This window comes from Erpetoichthys calabaricus, chromosome 8, assembly GCF_900747795.2.
Source record: "Erpetoichthys calabaricus chromosome 8, fErpCal1.3, whole genome shotgun sequence".
NCBI classification, from domain to species: domain Eukaryota; kingdom Metazoa; phylum Chordata; class Cladistia; order Polypteriformes; family Polypteridae; genus Erpetoichthys; species Erpetoichthys calabaricus.
This window is the reverse complement of record NC_041401.2, coordinates 147632064-147654726: the sequence shown is the minus strand read 5'-3', so window position 1 is coordinate 147654726 and position 22663 is coordinate 147632064. Positions and strand designations below refer to the sequence as shown.

The 22663-nt window shown below is 35.3% G+C and overlaps 2 protein-coding genes across 7 annotated transcripts in view; both read left to right on the top strand.

Annotated features, from left to right (window-relative positions):
• The window catches only part of tns1b (tensin 1b), a 793111-nt gene that overhangs the window by 517270 nt on the left and 253178 nt on the right, over positions 1 to 22663 (top strand). For all 6 annotated transcript variants that reach the window (XM_051930510.1, XM_051930508.1, XM_028807574.2 and 3 more), the window contains one exon: positions 9428 to 9466. In XM_051930510.1, the coding sequence (XP_051786470.1) occupies positions 9428 to 9466 (39 nt within the window). The remainder of the gene's footprint in view (positions 1 to 9427; positions 9467 to 22663) is intronic.
• The window catches only part of zgc:92380 (uncharacterized protein LOC445086 homolog), a 1014629-nt gene that overhangs the window by 954493 nt on the left and 37473 nt on the right, over positions 1 to 22663 (top strand). The gene's annotated exons all lie outside the window — the stretch shown is intronic.

Sequence of the window (22663 nt, the reverse complement as noted above, 5' to 3'; positions counted from 1 at the left end):
GACTTTGCCCTATTAAGCTTGAGCAAATGATGCGCCAGCCACAATTTAATATGATAGTCAACTAACCCAAAATGAACAGAGAACAAACCTGAGATGGTTTAGTATAAATATAAAGCAGGATGTTATCAGCTTATCAATGAAATTGAGTACAATGGTGATGCATAATTGAACCAGGAGGGTGGAGGTAAGTAATGAAAAGCAAGGAGCCCAGTACTGAACACTGTGGCACACTTTCTGTAACAGGTAAATTGTGAGAAGTGCACTTGTTCAGTTGAATAAGTTGAAATCTGTTAGTTTAGTTAGTGAGACTTAAACCATGAATAAGCAGTACCAGTTATACCCATTGAAGAGATGGGTTCCAGTAATGTTTGAGAAATAGTGTCAAATGCCAAACTAAGATCAAGAAGGATAAGAATAATTAATAATCGAGAATCAGCATCCTGAATAAGTTCATTTTATACTCAAACCAAGCCTGTTTCTGTGCTATGTTTAGAATGGAAACCAGACTGAATAGGTTCAAAATATGTATTCATGTTCAAATGTTCCTGGTGTTGGGAAGCAACAACACGTTCTAAAATTTTGGCAACAAAGGGATGATTGGAAATAGGACAATAATTCCTGAAATTGTTGAGATTACTACCAGCATTTTTGATAACAGTGGCAATAGCAGCTATTTTAAGACAAACAAGATCTTCACCAGAGGAAAGGGAAGAATTAATAACAGCAGTCAAAAGACGAATGAGGCGAGATAAACTAGCTTTGACCAAGACATTGCACATAGGGTCCACTTGACATGTTTAAGAACTAGATTTACAGACCATTGCCGCTATTTAAAATATGTTTCACTGGAGATAAACCTGGAAAATAAGTTGAAACATGAGGCAGTGCTCATATACTTGTTGGATGGAAGTGAAAGCAGTTATGTAGTGGATGGAATTAATTTTAGATTGTAAACTTTTTAAAGAAGAACGAAAAACTTCTGAAGAAGCACGAGAAGAATGTAAAAGCTTGCTAACTGTTGAAAAAGAATCTTGGGATTTCCTTGACCAGTAGAGATGATAGCAGAATAATGGGCAGACCTGACAGTTGATTTTATGTTTAATAAGCTGGTCTGTACATGCTTGAGCAAGTCCTGTACAACCAGGCCAGTTCTTTTGGAAATGTACTGTATTTCAATCAACACCCAGTCACTTAATAAGATGTAGCACAGAGGTATACCGAGGTGTACTATTTTTAAATGAAACAGTCCTTGTTTTAACAGGAACTGAAGTATCTAAACAATGAAATCAGTAATTACCATAATATGTGTTAAATTCAGAGGTGGAAGGATGAGGGTCAAGAAAAGAATTCTTATGCTAATAAGAGAGCCAAGAACAGAAATGATGCAAGTATAACTTGTCTTAGAAAACAGAGTCAAGATATTGAAAGTACAGTGATCCCTCGCTATATCGCGCTTCGCCTTTTGCGGCTTCACTCTATCGCGGATTTTATATGTAAGCATATTTAAATATATATCGCGGATTTTTTGCTGGTTCGCGGATTTCTGCGGACAATGGGTCTTTTAATTTCTGGTACATGCTTCCTCAGTTGGTTTGCCCAGTTGATTTCATACAAGGGACGCTATTAGCAGATGGCTGAGAAGCTACCCAACTTACTTTTCTCTCTCTCTCTCTCTTGAGCTGACATTCTCTGATCCTGACGTAGGGGGATTGAGCAGGGGGGCTGTTTGCACACCTAGACGATACGGACGCTCGTCTAAAAATGCTGAAAGATTATCTTCATGTTGCTCCCTTCTGTGCAGCTGCTTCGTGAAGCGGCATGCTGCACGGTGCTTCGCATACTTAAAAGCTCGAAGGGCACGTATTGATTTTTGATTGTTTGTTTTTCTCTATGTCTCTCTCTCTCTCTGCACCTGACGGAGGGGGTGTGAGCTGCTGCCTTCAACAGCTTTGTGCTGCGGTGCTTCGCATACTTAAAAGCCAAACAGCCCTATTGATTTGTTTGGTTTTCTTTCACTTTCTGACATTCTGTGCTCCTGACGCGCACTCCTTTGAAGAGGAAGATATGTTTGTATTCTTTTAATTGTGAGACGGAACTGTCATCTCTGTCTTGTCATGGAGCACGTTTAAACTTTTGAAAAAGAGACAAATGTTTGTTTGCAGTGTTTGAATAAAGCTCCTGTCTCTCTACAACCTCCTGTGTTTCTGTGCAAATCTGTGACCCAAGCATGACAATATAAAAATAACCATATAAACATATGGTTTCTACTTCGTGGATTTTCACCTTTCGCGGGGGGTTCTGGAACGCAACCCCCACGATGGAGGAGGGATTACTGTAATAGTTTTATGATCAGAGACTGGAAAATCAACATTAGAACCAGATGGAGTGCACCAGATCAAGTGTGGGTCCTTTACAGTGCATGGGTAAAGTAATGTGCTGAATAATACCATGTCATTCTAAAACCGATTATTTATATTTATATATATATATATATATATATATATATCCATCCATCCATCCATTTTCCAACCCGCTGAATCCGAACACAGGGTCACGGGGGTCTGCTGGAGCCAATCCCAGCCAACACAGGGCACAAGGCAGGAACCAATCCTGGGCAGGGTGCCAGCCAGGCACACACTAGGGCCAATTTAGAATCGCCAATCCACCTAATCTGCATGTCTTTGGACTGTGGGAGGAAACCGGAGCGCCCGGAGGAAACCCATGCAGACACGGGGAGAATATGCAAACTCCACGCAGGGAGGACCCGGGAAGTGAACCCGGGTCTCCTAACTGCGAGGCAGCAGCGCTACCCACTGCACCACCGTGCTGCCAGAGAAAAGTTCTTTCATTCTAATTTTCAGAAATGTGTGAAGTTACACATTTAATGAGGTATGTGAACAAATAAATCTGTTCAATAGTTTTTTTTTAATTAGTTACTTAGTTTTTATTTGTGTTTTATTAGTTTTATTATGTCAAGTGCTAATTGCTTGATTCCAGGCTATAGGCCGTTGAGTATCATGATTGGGTACTTTCTAAGTGATGTTATTTTAATGAATCACATGCTTTCTTCTTTTTGTTATTCATTTATTCATAAAGACTGCTTACTTCTTTTTTTGTCTTTGTGGTGTTCTGTTTGGAGTTAGTTTCTTAAACTTCTAATTGTGACCAATTTATACATTAAAATTCCGTGTTATACATTACTATGATGTGGTATTTATTTTTTATTTTTTCTTTCTCTCCTTTATGTTACTTTGTCAGCATTCTAAGCCTTACCACATCCCTAGTTTTCCAGGAGCTATTGGGCTGTATGGCGGTGCAACATGGGTCAGCATACTGAATCTGGCAAGCGATTTAGAAAAAAATAATAATTTTGTGGTTTACTACTGTAGTATTTCAGACAAGAATTACCTGTGCTTTCATTGTCTTCCAAATGTAATATGTTTAATAAAGTTAGTTTCTCTGAAAAGTTAGATTTTATGAGTAACAAGAATAATTTAGTATATAACACTGCATCAGATGTTGTGATTATGACCTTTTGCCTGGGGAGAGTTGGAATGAATTGGACATAAATCTCAAATAACTTCATAAACTTTTTTGGTAAAATTTACTATTTTGTAACAACTTTGTTCTTCCAATTCATAAATAGGCTTATTTGGTTAAAAGAAATTATTACTTTTATTACATGTTTCTGCTTGTGGATTAATGTGTTCATATTTGCCTTGCTATCTGGAAGATATCAAAAATAACTTCACTTGACCGTTCTTGGGCCAGTGTCCCACAGACTCTCTCTCTCTCTTTTCAAAAGCACCAAATTCACATGCATTAAAATATATTTCAAGAATAAAGAAAGACAAACAAGATCATTTACCCTTTGCCCTTTAAATGGGGCTGTGTATGTATCAGACATCTGGCTCTCATTAGTACTGCTGAAATGGTTTCTCAGCTGTAGAGCCCTGTGAAATTTCACTGCAACATTCCCAGCTAATGTTTGTGGTGCTGTTTTTAAACTTTAAAAAAAGAAAACAAATGCTACACTTTGTATAGCAAGTATCAGCATATTACCATTGTGATGATGTGTTTTATCTGACTGCTATAAAACATACCATTGAAGAAAAATAATGTTCCTATGTAAACACTATTATAAGATTTCCAAGCAAGTAGCACAAAAGGCTGTTAGATCTGCGTTTTATTTACTCTCTTCATTTTTTATTGATGTATTTTTAAATGTTGTTTATGTTTTAAATGTTGGCTATCAAAACTCCTCACTTTTTTCATGCATATTGTATACAACCCACTATTACCGATATACGGAGGCTTACTATGTTTTTTTGAAGAGAACTCACACTGTCTTATGTAATTTTAGAATTTTAGACATAAAATGCAAGCAAAACTGATGATAATCTGCCCTTTTGGAAATTAATGATCACTACATTAAAAATATTGATGATACTTTTTCTACGCTATTTTGAAGTTTACTTTTTAGATTTGCAATTAGAAGTCAAGCAAAATGACACCTTTTATTGGCTAAGTAAAAAGATTACAATATGTAAGCTTTCGAGACAACTCAGGCCCCTTCTTCATGTAATCATTATGTACATTCATAATGGCTATCACAGTACAACACCCTAATACTACTTTTTATATTTGAAAGTTTTAAATATCGGGGAAGCAGCAACAGTGTTAGTACTGGTAGTAAAAGTGGTAAAGTTTAATCTGACTGAACTGCATTATTCAAATTCAAAAACTAGACACACGAGTATATTTACACGCCTTTCACATTTGAACAAATATATATGTATTTAATATTCCCCAGCAAAGTTCTTCAAAGCTGTTCATTCATTTTAGTTACAAATACTCAAAACTTGTACTCATTACTTGTAATTGAAGATGACAGGTGGCAGATCCAGTGTTGATTACTACCTTGTGCCCAGAATGCAGCTAACCCTGAATTAGGTTATGCAAATTTGGTAGTAGATGGGTAGGTAAAATATCTGGTATATTGAAATATTCTGTAATAAATGGTTTCATGAAAATTAAAATATTTCTTAAACATTTACTTTTCAGTGGTTTTTTTTTCTAAAAAATTTGACAGCTAAATAAATCGGTGACAAAAATGTTGCTTGCCTTTCTTTAATACCAACCACTTGCATCCCTGAGCTGAATAAGAGGATCAGAAAATGAACAGATGATTCTGTAATACAGAACAAAAAAAAATCATGTCAATGTCATACTTGAGCATTCTAACAAAAAGCTCAAATTAAATGGCAAAGAAATATCACCGCAGCAGAAGAAGCAGCAACTGCAAGGGAGTGTCTTTAAAACCTACTTCAAGTATTGTAGCTCACATTCTCTAACATGCATTTCACAGTATTTTAAATCAAGAGACAGAATAAATATAACATGCATTATTTAAACATACACTTAATGTATACAAGAGATATGAATATTTTTTCACATACAGTACAGTATTCAGAACAAAGCATTGAAAGTTTTGAAAGATTGACGACAGTATAGTGCATGCGATACTTGATCAGGCATTTCCTCACATCAACAAGTGCTGATTAGCTTCCTGTTGGTGCGCACTATTACAAGTTATATAACCTTTTAAATTTTTACAGGGATTTCTAAATTATCTTACAGAGAGAGGATCATGAAAATGTTTATAATTTGATAATATGTCTTAATTGTAAGCTCCTCAGACCTTAAATTGTTCTATGCAAGTTATAAACTTTAACTTTTGTTCTTTTGTTTTTTTGCTTAAGTGATATTCAGTATTTAGGGAATAATTTTACTGCTTGCTTCAAATCAAACTGTTAATTAAGGTGTTCTTTTATAAAATATAAAAATACATCATTTTTGAGGTTATAATTCCAAATACTGTAAGCCTCTGTTTATGTGGAAATTTACATTACTTTCACAAAATTGTTGAAGAACCTTTAGCATCAACTGATAATAGACACCTGTTGAAGAAAAAACAAAACTGGATTCCCTAAGACTGCTCAATTGACCAATAACAATTCTCTCCCCACCTTTTAGAGTTTGAAAACGACAGATGTGGAGAAAAATCAGTTAATTGATTGTGGCCTGTCCACTGAACAGGGGTTTGCACTAATGATGAGGTAGCTGTTGACTCATGGAACAAAGAAGGGATTATGTAAGCATCAGCGTCATTTCTGTTAGGAATGCTTGAGACTCAGGGTCCATATGTGTGCAAAAGTAAACATCCTCTACAGCGAAATATTGGGAGTATACACAGGACTGCCTGTAGGATGGGTTATACTGTTTATCAAAAAGAAATTCAATAAGAGAGTTTAATTTGAACAGATTCAAATGTAGGCATTCCTACTACTGTTACAATGAAAGAAACTTTAATTATGAAGAAAATATTCAGTGGGTTTAATAATGAAAACTTAATGGAATACTGCACCCAAAAATGAGCTCTTTGTCCAATGAATGAGGTTTAGAGGTGAATCTTCATTTCAAACAGCTATTTCCATGTGATCTCTGTTTCCGGTTTATAGTGTGTGCTGATTTATCCTAAAAGCATTTATGTAAGAATATTGTAGGAAATATTTATGCATTTTGTCTGGATAACTGACTTACTGTGACAAAAGTAACTTAAGATTTTTTTTTCCATAAATGTTTCTAATATAATTTCTATATAAAGTAAAAATGATTTTCATATTAAAGCATTATCTAGATTGGCATTGTAAAGTGAAAGTAACTTTGAAATGCAGGCTTTGAAATTCATCGTTCAGAATAACGCAATATGGCAGAATAACTTTTCTAATCTGGTTTGCCCATGAATTCAATGTTTCAGATGTGTAGTAGAAAAAAATAATGCAACTTTTAAATCTGTTAAATATCCACTTGTGCAGCACAAAATATATAAATGAGGTAATCTACAAATTAAGTAAGCGTAATGCTTTAATAGGTGTGACAACCCTGTAAATGCTAAAAACACAAAATAATACCATTACGAATTGACTACATTTTGCCTGAAATATGTATTGTCCAGAGAAGAAGCTCAGACCAAAGCAGAGGTGCTTGGAGTTGTCTTGCATGCATGGGTTGTGAGGAGGTTTTTGGAGGGTTTGACCAAAGTGTAGAAAGATGTGAGGAGTGTCTCGCCAACTCTAAATAACCAACGGTTCATAACAGATTATTAGTTATCCTTCCTCTAGAGTCGGGTAATAAAACCACAAGTGTATGCTGACATTATTTTACTGTAGTAACATGTTATGTAAACAGGCATAAACAAATAGAGCATTAGAACAACTCTGAAAAGAGCTGGCCATTTAGCTCAGTGTTACTTGTAAATCTGTATTCACCTAACTTTTGAAAAACAAGTTGAGTTTTGAAGGTCTCCAGTTATTGCTGTCTTTCACACTACTTGGTAGATTATTCCATGTATTCTCTGTGTGAAGAAAATCTTTGAAATATTTGAGCAAAATGTGCAATTAAACACTTTCCATCTGTGTCCCAGTGTTTTATTGAATAGCTCATTTTAAAGTAAAATGAAGTTCCTTTCATTTTGAACAATTATATCATGTCCCCTCTTAATTTCTGTTTTGCAAAACTCCATTAAGCTGTCTGTTTGAACTCCTTCAAGCTTTCTGTATAGCTTATACTCTGCCATAATGGAGTGAATCTAATCACTCTTTTGTAGACTTTCTCTTGTGCTACAGTATCTTTTTGTATAATAGGGAAACCAAAACCACATTCTGTATTGCAGATTAAGCCTCAATGCTGCATTATATAGCTTATGTATAATCTCCATTGACATGTACTGTATACAGTACCTTGTGCCATTTAGCTATCCAGTTACCTTTCTTATTGGGTTCTGCACTCTCTCTGGATATGGACGCTTACAAATTCAATACAACTTCCAAATCTTTCTCATAATGTATATTTTAAATTTTTACAACAATTCACATCTAATATTTAATTTCCTACATGTAGTACTTTGTATTTATTTACATTAAATCTCACCTGGCACATATCTGCACAAGTCTTAATTTTGTCCAGGTCTATCTGTAACTGTTCAGCTAGGTTGTCTGCCATTTTACCAAGTTTAGAATCATTTGAAAATTAAACCAGCTTTTTATTGTAACAAGGTAATTTTCATATATTACAAAGAGTAGTGACCCCAGCACTCATTTCTGAGGGACACATGTTTATGATCACCTTATTCTGAAAATATTCCACTCATCATAACTCTTTGCTTCTGGTGCTTTCACCTTTTCAGGTATTTGTATAGTACTTTCACTTGTTTTTAGTTTGATCACTTGTCTATAATGTTTTAGCTTTGTCTAAAAGCTGACAGATTCCACTGACGGATTGAGGAGATCGTTCCTCCCCCAAACTATGCAACTCTTTAATTCCACCCCGGGGGGTAAACGTTAACATTTAACATTATACATAGTTATTGTCTGTTTTTCACCTGCATTATTATCATTCTTTAATTTAATATTATTTATTGTATCAGTATGCTGCTGCTGAAGAATGTGAATTACCCATTGGGATTAATAAAGTCAGTCTATCTATCTATCTATCCATCCATCCATCCATCTATTCCTGAAAATAATGGTAAATTATATAATGTGCACCTCTCTGATTTGTATGCATTTGTTGCTTCCTCATCAAATTCCAATATACGATATTAGTGAAACATGATTTTCCCAGTGTAAATTCTTGTACACTTTTAACTAATCCACCTGTTCTTGACACATGCTGATCTGTTCTATAATAATTAGCTAATCTGGCTGTGATACATGTTAAGATTACTGGGCTACAGTCACGTGGATCTGCCTGATCACCTTTTTAAACCTTTTCTAGCCGTTAATGGTGTATATGTCTCTTCTGTGTGATAACTTCCTTAAGTACTCTAGGATTTATGTTAACTGGCCATTAATCTAAGCCACATTTATCTCTCTACAATTTTCAAATGACTGACAAGTATTTCAATAGTCCCTGTAGCTGCTGGGAGATTATTGATCTTTCCACTCAATTATACTGGCAACACCCCAGGTTTATGAAATCAGTCAAAATATGCAAAATTTTGCACATTAATTTGAAGAATTGTAATTATTAGGAAAATGTTTAGGGGCCTCAACTTGGGGGGGTTTTTGGGGGGGTGGGAAGACCAAAAACAGTCAATTTCATGTAAAGTTTTTGCAACTTCACTTTATTGATGCAAACATTAAACAATCTGTTTTGTACTCTTTCATTGCAAATGTACACTTTAATTTTCACAAACAGGCAGCTGCTTATAAAATATTATTTTGATATTTACTCATTTTATATACCTGTAATCAAAAGTGCTAATGTTTTCCATGTGTCACTGTAATGTGCCTTGATTTAAATTTGCTTAACAAAAATTAACCATCTTTAAAAAAAAAAAAACTTTTTTTCTTTTATGTTTCAGGTGTCTAATTCCTGTGTCCCTGCTACAAACTATGAACTGGTGAGTTGTATTTTTCTTGCAATTCATAAAATATTCAGAAAAAGACACAATTATCCATATTAGGCACCCTAGTCTTATTTGCAGAGTTGTTATGTCTATTGTTTAATATTTATTATTGGTGAAAAGGGGAAAAAATATATACTGTATTTAAACAAGCATAATAAGATTGATAGGATCCAGGTGTCCATGGCCTTGAAATAGCTGAAGCAAGTTTAAATTTTAGGTGAATTAATGAATAATAAAATTGTGCAGATGCCTCCCCAACCCCACTTGTAGCAGCTTTAAGCTATTGAATAATCTTTGAAGTTGTGCAGAATAACAAACCAACATTTTGTTTTTCAGCTTGTTGTGCAAATTGTAATGGCAAGTTACTTTTAGCTGGCTCTACTACATCTGCGACAGCTTTGTAGTTGCTTTGAAATGTTGTGTGGCTTACGGGAAATTGTTACAGATAAAATTCTAGCCCAAAGCCACAGTCACAGAATTTGACAAGTAAAATTTTTTCTATTTTCTAATCTGGGTTTTGCATGACAGTAATGTACCTCCAAACCAACAAGTTTTTTTCTTTCATTATCATGTCTATTTTCCAATCCTATCTGTAGCTGTTGCATCTTAGTCTTCCTAGGACTCTTTCTCCACCCTAGGTCATTCTTCTATCTGATTTGATGCCTCTGCAGGTGATTTTCATTTATATATCTGAGCTTGCAGAAACCTTTTAGTGCAAAAGATTTATAGCAACAAAAATTATCATAAAATATCCATATTGATATTCTTTTCTTGCATAAATATATTTCACTATGCAAATACAAATATAAGGGTTTACTTTTTTATTGTTTTTTTTTGTTCTGCATTATTCCTGCTGACATAGTGGAACTGGTCTCTTTTTCTCCAGTAATTATTGCCATCTATCGCAGTGTCTCACGGTATTTAAAGTATATTTTTGATTAAATGTCAATTGGTCTGAGTGGCCCTCAATGTCTAGTGTGAATTCATTGGCTTGAAGTGTCCCATTCACATCATTTGAACACTGTTCATTTATTGTTCAAAAGTTTAAGAACTTTTTCATAATCTATTTACATATAAGTTTTCACACTTTCTGTTTGGAAAAAGCCCTCTCATGAAAGCAACATCCCAATGTTGTTTTCATATTCTATACAGCTATATTATGAAACATTCAGGATATCTGTCAAGACCTTCTGTTTCCTGAGCTACATATGTTGTTCTTTTTGTTAGTGAAAAGCCAAAGCTTTGTTTTGTCGAGCTGGATAATTTTTGTTGCCTTTGTAATGAAACCTGCAAATTACACTCATTTCAAACTGTACACTGTTTATTGTCTAAAAATGAAGAAAGGAAGAAGAGTTACATAACAAACATTGATTGTATGAACTTCTTTAGTCATAGTAGCTGCATTTTTACCCCAAATCCTCCCTTTCCCACAAAGCCCCTCCCCCATTTTGCAGTGTCTAATTTCATGTACTGTATTAACAAAAATCAAAGATTCCTAGGGTGTAGTTGAACAGAAGAACTCAAGGATATCATTTCATAAATAATTTTATGCTGTTTTAGTGTGCTGTCTCATTGTAAAATAAACAGAATTATGCACTGCATGTGTTTGCTTTTTAATAGTGTGTCATTCTGAAATAACTGATAAGGAATCCTTAGAGTAAAAACTACATCTTAAGTTGAATTAGTCACATTAGGGTGTACATTTAAAAGCTGTACTTGAGAGTGAGGTGTACAAGTCAGAGGAGAATTCCTTTAAAAGACCTGGAATGCAAGGAGTAAGCTCTCGTGGGTTGTTGTGGATAATGAGGTGATGATGAGCAGTGTGCTTCAGGAACAGCAGGCTATTGTCTTTTTTTGTTACTGCTTTCTGAGTTAAGATTGGCATGTAAATGTTATACTTGAGGCCATTCTGACTTCAGAATATATATTTAAAAGGTGCTTGACCTTTTAAACATATGTTAGTCTTTGTGATGTAGAAATGCCTCTAGGCCACCTGGAGGCAGTAGAGAATGGAAGTCTTAAGGTTTTTTTGGATGCACTTGCTTCTAAGGATTGTGTTAAGAATGTGACTAATCTCTTTGCTCAAGGTTAACTATTCACTTACTGGGAGGTAGTATTTTGGTAAGAATGGTGTTTAATTACAAAGGTCAGTGGAGATACTTGTGAAAGTTTTGCTGATCATATGGAAGCAGGAAATATTAGTTTACTTTTGTTTGTTTTTTAATTTTTAAATTTCACAAGAATAGACTCATCAAGAAAACAGATAAATTATCTTTTTAATGGTGCAGCGTGTATATGTCACATCTTTCCCAAGAGAATTAAGACAATTGTTGGTGAATTTGAGGGAGTCAATCAGTAACTTAAGACACAGAGCCATATTATTAAGTATTCTGTGTAGGGTAAAACATTAGAAATGCAACAAAGTATTGAAATAACTATAGAAGAAGTAGTATATTTCTTTATGTTGGCTACTTTAGAAATTAATGTAAATGAAAATACCAATTACATCAAAAGTAATTGCCCAGAAAAGTTAAATAATGGGAAATATGCACAGAAACATAATCTTATAATTGATTGTAAGCATTGTTTGCTTTTTATAATGAAAATGAAGTCTCTTCCATAACACTACAGTGCTGTAACTATTTACATGTTAAGAAATGAATGGTTGGATGGTATTTAGAAATAGTTTGCTGGCCTTCTTAATGTCTGAAACCTAAGACTGTAGGCTGCCAAGCTCCTTTTTTGGGTGTTCGGCCTCACAAAGAAAACCAAGTGATTTATGGAAACTTGTCTTCAAAAGTTGATTGTAAGGGAGAAGGTAATGCATCATAAAATTTGTCCAAATGAGGAGCAATGCAAAAGAAGAATGTGCATTCTTTGGGTAGTCTTAATACATGTAAATGACTGATTGAATGAGCTGGTGTAAATCAGTTATAAAGAACCTTTATGAAGATGGGTCATGAAGGAGAACATCACATGCTTAATCTTCTAACATTTGTTATGTAAACCCAAATGAATCTTTATAAATTTTTAATGTTTTACTGATGGTATTCATCTGTATCAAAAGCCCCTTAGATGTAGGTATGGTAGGGATTGGAGAAAAAGAGTCCATTAGCTTTGCTCTTTGGCCAGTCAATCAACACTCATCCCTAAACCCCACCTCAAGGATTTTCCATCAGACACTATTTCCACATTCAGTTCCTCCTATCTGAGAATTTTCCAAACTATTGAGGTAAGTTTAAATATATATATATATATATATATACATATATATATATATATATATATATATATATATATATATATATATATATATATATATATATATATATATATATATAATATATATAATATATTTTTTTAGAACTCGGTTAATAAGCATTATTAGGTTATGTAGACTTTATTATGCCAGACGGAAATTTGTTCACAGCAAATTGACAGTACCATTGACAGTATTCAAAATAATAATTCAAAATTAAGCAGCATCACTGCAAGTAACAGGATTCAGAATGCTTTTAGCTCTTGCAGAAAAAGAGTTCTTAAATCTGTTGCTGTTTACCTTTAGGAACCTAAATTTTCAGCCTGATGGCAACAGCTGAAGTGTAGGAAAAATAGAATCGCTTCTGTCTGATAGGACTGAGTTGGCCTTCGTTCTAACCTGTTTATAATACATCTCAGTGAAAGAGGTCTGCTGTAGACCAATAATTTTACTGTTAATTGAGTGTCATTAGAAAGAAAAACCAGGTCTACCTATTCTTACAAGTTTGTTCTGTGGTAAGATCAAAGTTTGTCTGTTATCAATGATTGTGCCCAGATATCTGCAGTGTTCTTTCAGGTGCACTGTCTCCTCTTTATTATTGACTAGCAAAATACCCGCGCTTCGCAGTGGTGAAGTACTGCCTTAAAATTGTTATTAAGAAGAAGAGTAAACATTTTTAAACTGAGGGAAAATATACAAATAATTATTTAAGGATCTCTTTGTATACCACGTTGTCAGTTCGGCCCTCCGGTTGTAATATGACCAAGCTGTGCATTGAGCTTACTCTTGAGCATGCAACGTACAGTTAGCCATGTGAAAAGCAATCTTTTCTCAAATCAATGCCAACCTTTTGTAGGGGTTGTTCCTGAGACTTATTAATTGTCATTGCGAAGCAGAGCCCTACTGGAAATTGGAGGCGTTTGAATTGAAATGGGAGATCAGAGGGTATAACAGGGATGCGAGGAATAAAAACTCTCTCCCCTGAGCCACTGCCAGTAAAAATAGTTGCCTCAATTAGGTTCTTTTGCAGACACGTGACCTGAAGTCTCGTGCCGTTACAAACTTTCGGTGGCTGTACACAAATCCACAATCGTCTTTTTTGAGCCAAACCTGTTGTTTTCGTATGCTTTTTATTATTAGGATTGTACCTAGAAACAGAAGCTCTATTAACTTGTAGATTTTTCTGCGAGTATTTGGCGGCAGCGTCACAAAGTTGTTTCCATCTAGCTGCATCAGAAAATGTACCACTACATCTGACATGCCTCCTTTTTACTGTTTTCTCACAGCTTGGATTGCTGCTGTCATAATCGGTTTGAGTTTCATCGTTTGTTTCAATTACGTTCGTATTTGCAGGACTTGTTGTGTTGAAGTGACATTCGGCATCTGTCAAGCGTTGTAAGCATACAACCGGTTTCATCGATAACTTCGCATCCAGCTTTTGAGAGTTTAAACATTCATAAACATCAAAGTGTCCACTACTCAAATCGTCACCTGTGAATCTAAGATGTTTAAGAGGCATTGGCGGTTCTCCAAATGTGTAAAATAGGCAGGCAGCCAACTACGTGGGAGGCGTGGGGATGGGGGACGCAATATAGGCAGGCAGCCAACTACATGGGAGGCCAGGGGATGCAGGATGCAACCCTACTTCACATGGCGACCGAGCTGCAGGCTATGGACATATATATGTACGTAAGTAGGATTCAGTTATGACCGTTACGCGTAGAATTTCGAAATGAAACCTGCTTAACTTTTGTAAGTAAGCTGTAAGGAATGAGCCTGCCAAATTTCAGCCTTCTACCTACACGGGAAGTTGGAGAATTAGTGATGAGTGAGTCAGTGAGTGAGGGCTTTGCCTTTTATTAGTATAGATATAGTATGAGAAGGGGAGCATATTAGGTCTATAACCATATCCTTTGTCTTAGAGATATTTAGCTTGTAAGTATATCTCTATCCTTGTATGAACCACTGCAGTCATTTGTGTATAGGATAAACAGAATAGCGACAGACAGAATCCTCGGGGTTTCCCCACTGATTTAATGGCAAAATTAACCAATCAACTAAAATTCGTGGCTGTATTGTATTAAAAGGTGATAAATCTCTAAACAAACATCTTTCATTTTTTGAGCCTTCCAAATGCTCATACAGTAAATTCATAAGTGGTTTCTTGAACCTCCTCATTGCTCTGTGTAAAAATTGTAAGGGTCCAGATAAGCCTGGATTTTATTTAGTAGTTGTCTTTTATTTAGCTTCTCAAAGAATTTTATGATATTGATATAAGTAGTTACAGCCACCAGTCTGAAGCCACTTAAGGCTTTTGGATGTGTAATTTTTGCTAATGGAATAATGTTCATCTGTTTCCATAGATTGGGACATCTCAAATATGGAGTGGAATATTGGACATGGTTACTCTGCACAGGAGTAAAGCAAGTGTTCAGTGGCCCAACTTTTTTGATTTTAGTTTGTTGAAGGATTTTTCTGACATAATGCTGGTCAAAAAAAGGCTGGCTCTTGGCTCCACTACTGAGTCTGTCCTTTTGCTGACCAATTTCTAAAGCAAAATCTTCATTGATTCTCAGTTCTGTCTGTATACTTCAACTTTACTAACCTTATTTCACATTTCACTTACATCTGTACTTCTTTCTTTTCAGTCAAAATTTCATGTTGACATGCTCTGTATCTATCTGTATGTCTTATCATTTCTTTTAAATATCTGGTAAACCATGGCTTGAAGGTATGAATGTATTGAAAAACAAGTAATGTTTATTCATTGTTTCCCTTTTAAATTTGGTCACATCTGACACAGGCACATCAAAAAATGTATAAAAAAAATAGGAGAGAAATAAAGCTATAACTGAACGTAATCTAAGGTAATAGCAATACTTTTTTCCACTTTTGAAATAAAACATTTGGATGTGAACATCAGTAGGCTTTGTGCCCTATGAATCAAGTTACCTGAACTATTCTGTAACATTTTAGTAATTGTTTACCGCTCTGATGCTGATCTTTCTGTTCATAAAATAAGTCGTTACAATAGCAATTGACAAGAAGACATCATAATTACTTGCAGAATTACGGTATTTGAGAGTTCCTCTAGAGTGCTTCTTTCTCTTGCACGATTTAGCTCAAAAACTAATTGGCACATTGCCATCTCATAAACAGGCTTACGTTTCAAGTTTGGTATTTTTCCGTCCAGTCGTTGTAGCTCTAGACTGTCCTAAAGAAACTGTGATACATAGACACACACCCAATATCAAGATATAAATGTCTTCGGTATCAGTGGACCCTAAAACGTAGAGATCTTTCGAAAACCGGAGATAGGAATTTTTGACAAATCTAAAGCTTTTGCTCCTCCCCCATAGACAATAGAATATGGTGGGGGAGCGCACAAAACAAAAAATAAACATTTAGGTCATATCTGACCTAGGCACATCTCAAAGTGCATAAAAACAAAATAGTGCACAGTATTAGCAATAATTTGTTTCCGTTTTGAAATAAAATATTTTGGTCATATAATAATTCTTTACTTTAATGGAGTTTTTCTCACTACTTAAAAAGCTTTGTCCACCATGCAGGATGCGAATCCATGGTCTTTATTGAGAGGCAGCATATGACCCAAGTACATCATAAAGTGTATTTAACAGAATAAAAAAGAATTTAACAGAATAAAAAAGAACTATCGGCAGTATCAAAGGTATCCGTGCAAAACCCATTAACAAGTGATAACGGCAACTAATACACATGAATACAACGTCTACAGCACACTGAGGGAACATACTCTAGGTTCATTTTAAATCACCAAGTGTGTGTTAATATTGTGATGTGTCTCGCTTCTGCATGGGCTGTGGGGATTAGAGTCTTGGGGGAAAGGACTTTGTGAGGGCTGAGGGCACCTCATTAGAGAGAGTTGAATGACCGGATCAGGGTAAGAGGATAGCGAATGGTAAAAGTGTAGAGATTCCCCTGGAGAAGCAGCCACATCAACAGGTCATCACAGTATCATAGACCACTACTTCTAGACACAGAACAACCCGTTGCATTATGGATTGAATGTTGCTAGGCTACACGGATTGTTGCATTCGTGGTCTGTACTACTGTAGGAATTTTTGAAGGCTTTCAAAATTAATGTGTTTTTCTCTGCATTTATCGTCTGGACCGTGGACTGACTGGGGCACTTGGTGATTGCTTCTGGGCTTCATGTGGCCTGCAGGCTGCCATTTGAAATTGCTGGTTCTAGATCATAGCTTCTTAAACTATATGAGTTTAGATTCTAGAATCTAGATTCTCTATTGTATTCAATCGGAAAGGGTCACAGTTTGTGGAGTGTCCCACAGTGTGTCACCTTGAGCAGTTTAACCAATTGACATTGTTTAGCTATTACCTACGCTGCCACATCTGCAAGGGGAACCTCCCCCTTCACTTTGGGAAAACTGTTGTCACAGATTTTCCAAAGGAGATCACCCCTTGGGTCTTAAACACACTAAGAAGGTATAATTGGTTTGTGAGAAAATAAAGCATGAAAAACATTGCTTTCTATTCATAAGTGACCTTAGTGTTCCCATAGTACTGATTGAGCACTGTGTTGTGATGAGTTAGGCAAGTGACATACTGGTAAAAATGATGTAGTGTTTTGTTCAGTGAACACTGGTTAAATAAAATGTGTGCTGGTAGACAAAAATTGAGTGTTGGGAGACAGCAATTCAAGTTCCTGTAACAGTCTGGAGATAATGTTATTGGCTTCATTCACCACCATTCTTGAATCAAGACAAATCATAATAAACATTTGTGGAAACTCTCTGGGTGAATAAACAGGGCATAGTGAGACAGACAAGTTTCATATCCTTAATACACATTTTTTCTTAGAACGTCATTGATTTATACATTAGTTTATTAAATAAAGGCAGATGCCTCAACCGTGTGAGTTACTGGTGATGGCCAAGTCTCTATCCAGGCAAATTGATGAACCAAATCTATTGATCTTCAAGTGACCATATGAATCACTTTCGTTCAGCCACGTTTCTATAAATGCCGTAATGCACATATCTCTGTATACGGTCTGAAAGTGTATGCATGCTTCAAGTTAATCCGCTTTATGTGGGGAGACTGAACCTTTCCCATTATAAGAGTTGGTAAGGAAGATTGATTTTCTTTCAGTTTTTTGAGTTGTCTTTTTCCACCTTTTCATTAAAAATAATGCTAAGATTCAATGAGAAATCAAGTGATAGATATATGTGTTGAGTTCTACTAAACCAGGATTGCTTTTTCACCGTATACCTTTTTTTGTGTGTGTTGTTGTTTCATCAGTGAAACATACATTTTCTACTATTTTCCGTTTCACTCATTACCATAGTCTTCCTTGCCATGTTTTCTTTTAAAATTCTAATGCCTTTTCTTTTGTTCTCCTTCCATCTACACAACAACTTTTTGATTTGTTACCCAATGAATACAAAGGTTTCTTTTTAATTCCATTTCTTCCAACAACCTTAAGATTTTCATTTCCCCTTTTCTTCTTAAATATTTAATTTCCATTTTTCAGAGCACTGATTACACTTGGCTATTCCCCAACCTGTCTTCCAAAGCATAGACACACAATTTTGGAATCTTCTACAAAAAAAAGCCTCTCTGATTTTTCTTATTGAAGCCCAAAATATTTGCTGTGGCAAGCAGTCTTTCACTACCTGAGACAAAGTTCCCACGAGTGAGCTTTGTTTGGCACATTCTTGCCACATGTGACATCACAAGCCAGCATAGTTGTGGTATACTGCACGGCACAATGTGTAATCAGTGGTGTCTGATTATCTCATGATGCCACAAACACCAAAACCTAAAGAAAGGGGAGAGAACAAACAACGCACTACAACAGAAAATAACAGTGTGAAAAGCATCTTCACTCTCAAATGCTGACAATGAAATACATTTTGCAGTCACAAATCATAACATCTTCCAGACAAATAAATGTGGAGACTGACATTGGCTTTGGATTGATAATTCAATTTTTTTGATTATTTTACTTATCAAATAGATATCTTGGAATTTTGGAATCCCTTAGGTGTTAGATATTGGGGCAGCTAAGTCATTAGCCCAACAAAATTACTTATATTTTACTCTTAATTGTCTTTTAGAGTGCATTGTGATGAATGAAGAACTCTGTGGAATACATTATATCAAATAAAGACCATTTGATTGATTTAGTAAAGGACGGAGTGGTCATTTCTAATTTATAATTGAAAGGAACATAATATCTAATTCTCATCCCCACTTTTATAGAAATGTAAATAAGCTAAAACAGACTTAACACTACTAAACACCTTCATTGGTAAATTTGAGCTTCTGTTATCTAGTCGACTACAATCGAAAGAGGTTTCATATAATTTTACTACTCAGACAATTGATGGATGTTCTCTCTTTCCATTTTTTTTGTCATGGCAGAATTAGAACCACTTTGCAGTTATTTTTTTGCTATTTTTGTCATCGATCAGTCTATTTTGTATAGTGTCATTCATTGTGAAAACAATTACAGCTCCACTTCTTATTACTACACAAGTGAAGGTGACAGTGAAATCAACTTGGCAGTGCATCAAAAAGCAAGGATGAGATATCAGAAGAAAACTCCATGCCAGACTTCTGAAGTGGAATGTGAGAGACAATTCAAGCTATCAGATCAAAAAGAACAACTTATGATTTCTAAATATACTTCAGACATGCTTAGAAGGCTGCATTTTAAGCATTCCAGTATAAACAGAAAGATGAATAGACAAGACTGTTCATATTTTCTTGAAACTAAAAGTAACTTTTACAACCTATTATTTTCATGGATTTAGCCAAGAATCAATAAAAAAAATAGTTTGCCGCTTGTATTTGTTTTAAAATGCACATTAGTTTATGTTAATACATGTGCTTGTATAGCGTCAAAATATAAATGTGGTAAAGTTATTTACAGATTTATATATTTGAATCACTTGCACACTGCAGACATTTTGTGCTTTTTTTAGTTTCACCTAGGCTTTAGTTACACCACACTGCTTGATATCAATTGCTAAATGCAATTTTCCTATATATAGTATGTATAAGCAAGATTATTATTTTCTAATTATACTTTTCCATTTAATGTACATTTAAAAAAAAATCTCCTCTTTAGCATGTTCAGCACACTTTAAAAATGGACAGAAATCTAGTCTTGGGACTACGAGATTGGCACATGAGAATTGTGCATTGTAAAAAAATTTAGTGTAGGGAACAAAGCGATTGGCAACAGGTAATGTTAAACTGTTTAGTACACATAAGATGACTGGAATGTTGATTTAAAAAATATTGTCACTTTATATTTATTAAAATTTTCTGTTTTCTTATTTTATAGTTATAAATATAGGTAGCTAATTGATTGTCCAAGTTAAAAGTTTAAAATTGCAATATTCTGTAAAAGAAAATATAAGCAAATATCTATTAAAGAATGTAAGAATTACTTTGTTAAAATGCAAAGTATGAACTTCATGACACGTGTTAGTCATATGGTGAGCAAGTCTTTAAATTGTCAATTAAAATTTAGTTTACTTTCTACTGTACAGTTGAATATATGGCCATTTACATAAAGTAGGAAATTAAAGTAAACTTTTTAAACAAATGGTAAAATTCACTTTTATAGTCATTAAAAACAACTTTGAGCTCATCTTTATCAGATCATTTTAAAAATTAAATGTAATCATTGTTAGATATCTGTTGAGGGTGTGGTTTTATTTTGTTAGCAGTGATTTAGGCAACTGTTGTCAATTCATTTGGTACAGAATTGCTATTACAGTACATGGCACTCTCTGTTCCTTGCATTTCCATTTTATGGGATTCTGCTTTATCCTTTTTCTAGCTGGCATGAGTAATTGTCCCCCATAAGCTTTTTATTATTACTGCTATTACTATCATTTATGTGTCAGATATCTTTATAATGAGTAAGAAACAAAACCATATGCCAGATGAAAAATGGAATTCAGTCAACATTAAAGTTTGATGACTGACTGAAGTTGGTATAGCTGCAGATTCACAGGAGAAGAACAGAGCTGAAAAAAGTCTATGTAGACCTAAGATGCTTTATAGAGGTGTTCCTTCTAGAGGCACCAGAACAAATGTAGATAGCAAGCAGATCAGATGTGTAGGGGCAGGATAATGGAAGCTCAACCTAGACCTTGGGAGCAAAAACCTGTTACTACTAACCAGTGTTAGATGAAGACTTCTTGCAGGGTCATACAGAGAGACTATTCACTGAAGGTGCTGAGGAGCAGAGCTATGGAGAAACATGTAGGTTAAGAAAAGAAGTTTGGTTGGGATTGTCACTATAGCCAGTGGATTTAACAAAACAGAGGGGCAGGGTTGGTGAAACAGAGTACACCATTTGGGCAGCTGCATTTTTGAGGAGCTAGAGGGATCAGATAGCAATTGCTTGGAGTCCTACCTACATATTGTGTTTGTGTTCTGTGGTATGCATTGTGAGGAATGAAGCAAATTTTGTGCATGCTCTAAATAAATAGATTCATGGTAGAATCATCCAGAGTTACACTTATCTCATTAATAGTAGGCATTGGTTAGAAGAAGGCATCATCAAAGACAATTCTTACCAAAAAATATATGACTGAAGAAGCAGTATGAGATCTGAGACTTGAACAGGTTACATTTTAGAGGAAGTTCATTCATGATGAGATGTCAACGTTCTGGAGGTATGGTCGAGAGTACGAGCGTGTCAAAATCGAAGTACACATGAGAAAAGAGTACAAAGATAAACTGAGTATTTCAGAGATTTTGATTCTGCAGATCAGTTAAGGATTTGCACCCATAGCTGTCCTTTTATGCCAACCACAGAGGCCACATTACTAGCAACGCAGACCTACCGATGGAAAAAACACTGGCAGCCTTTGAGGACCAAATTCAAACCAAATCATGACAGTCAGAGAGGCAGTGTGGACCAAGGGAGTAGATCTCAGAGGAAGCCACGCCTTTTAATATTTACACAGTCTTTAGCCAAATCAGGTGCTCAGTGGTGCATTCAATAAAGCAGAATGAAACGCAGGTTAACAAAAAATGAAATGAGAGACTTCTTTGATCTTTTTCTCTGGTACTTCAGTTTCAAGTAGAAGCTCCGGTCATAGGTCTCTCTTGAGTGAGATGTGCCATACCAGGAGTGACTCACTTTTATACTGAAGGGATCACAAAGGTGGGGGTCTGTTCACCACCGTGAGTGGTTTCTCAAGGATTGGGGAGATAAGGGAGATATTACAATCAGTGGCCATGCCCCCTTGTATCCTGCAGCGGTAGCACTTACCTCAGATGAGCCCAAAAAGCAAATCTCTGAAACACATACATGACCGCAACAACAAACTTGGTTTCACTTTTGATGTTGTAATCTTTAAAATCAAGCTTAATTTATCCAAAATAATATGAAAATTAATTGAATTCTTCAGATTCTATTTCTTGTTTATCCATGTGTATATCTTGTGCTTACTTGATAAAAGTAGCCGTGGGCTTTGTACTGTTTCTTATTTTGTCATATTCAGCAGATCCCCCAGAATGGGAGCACTGACAAAGTGAGTGCAGTGCAATAGTTTAAGCTCCTTAAATTTAAAGCTATTTTATTTGGAGAAATCATATTCTGAGCACATTATCTGTGAGAAGTATAAGCATACAAATCTCACAACAGTGTGCATGTTTGAATGTAGGGAAATAATTAATCAGATGAAATAAGAAGAAAGGAGTCAAGCTTGTGCAGTGTGGTTTAGTGTATTTGGACATGTTCGGACCACCTTAATTTAATATAAGTTGTAAATTAGAAGAATTGAGTGAAATAAGTGATGTACAAAAAGGAGGAATTTAAAATTGAGAACTGAATCAGACGTAGTGGGTAGCACTGCTGCCTCGCAGTTGGGAGACCTGGGGACCTGGATTCACTTCCCGGG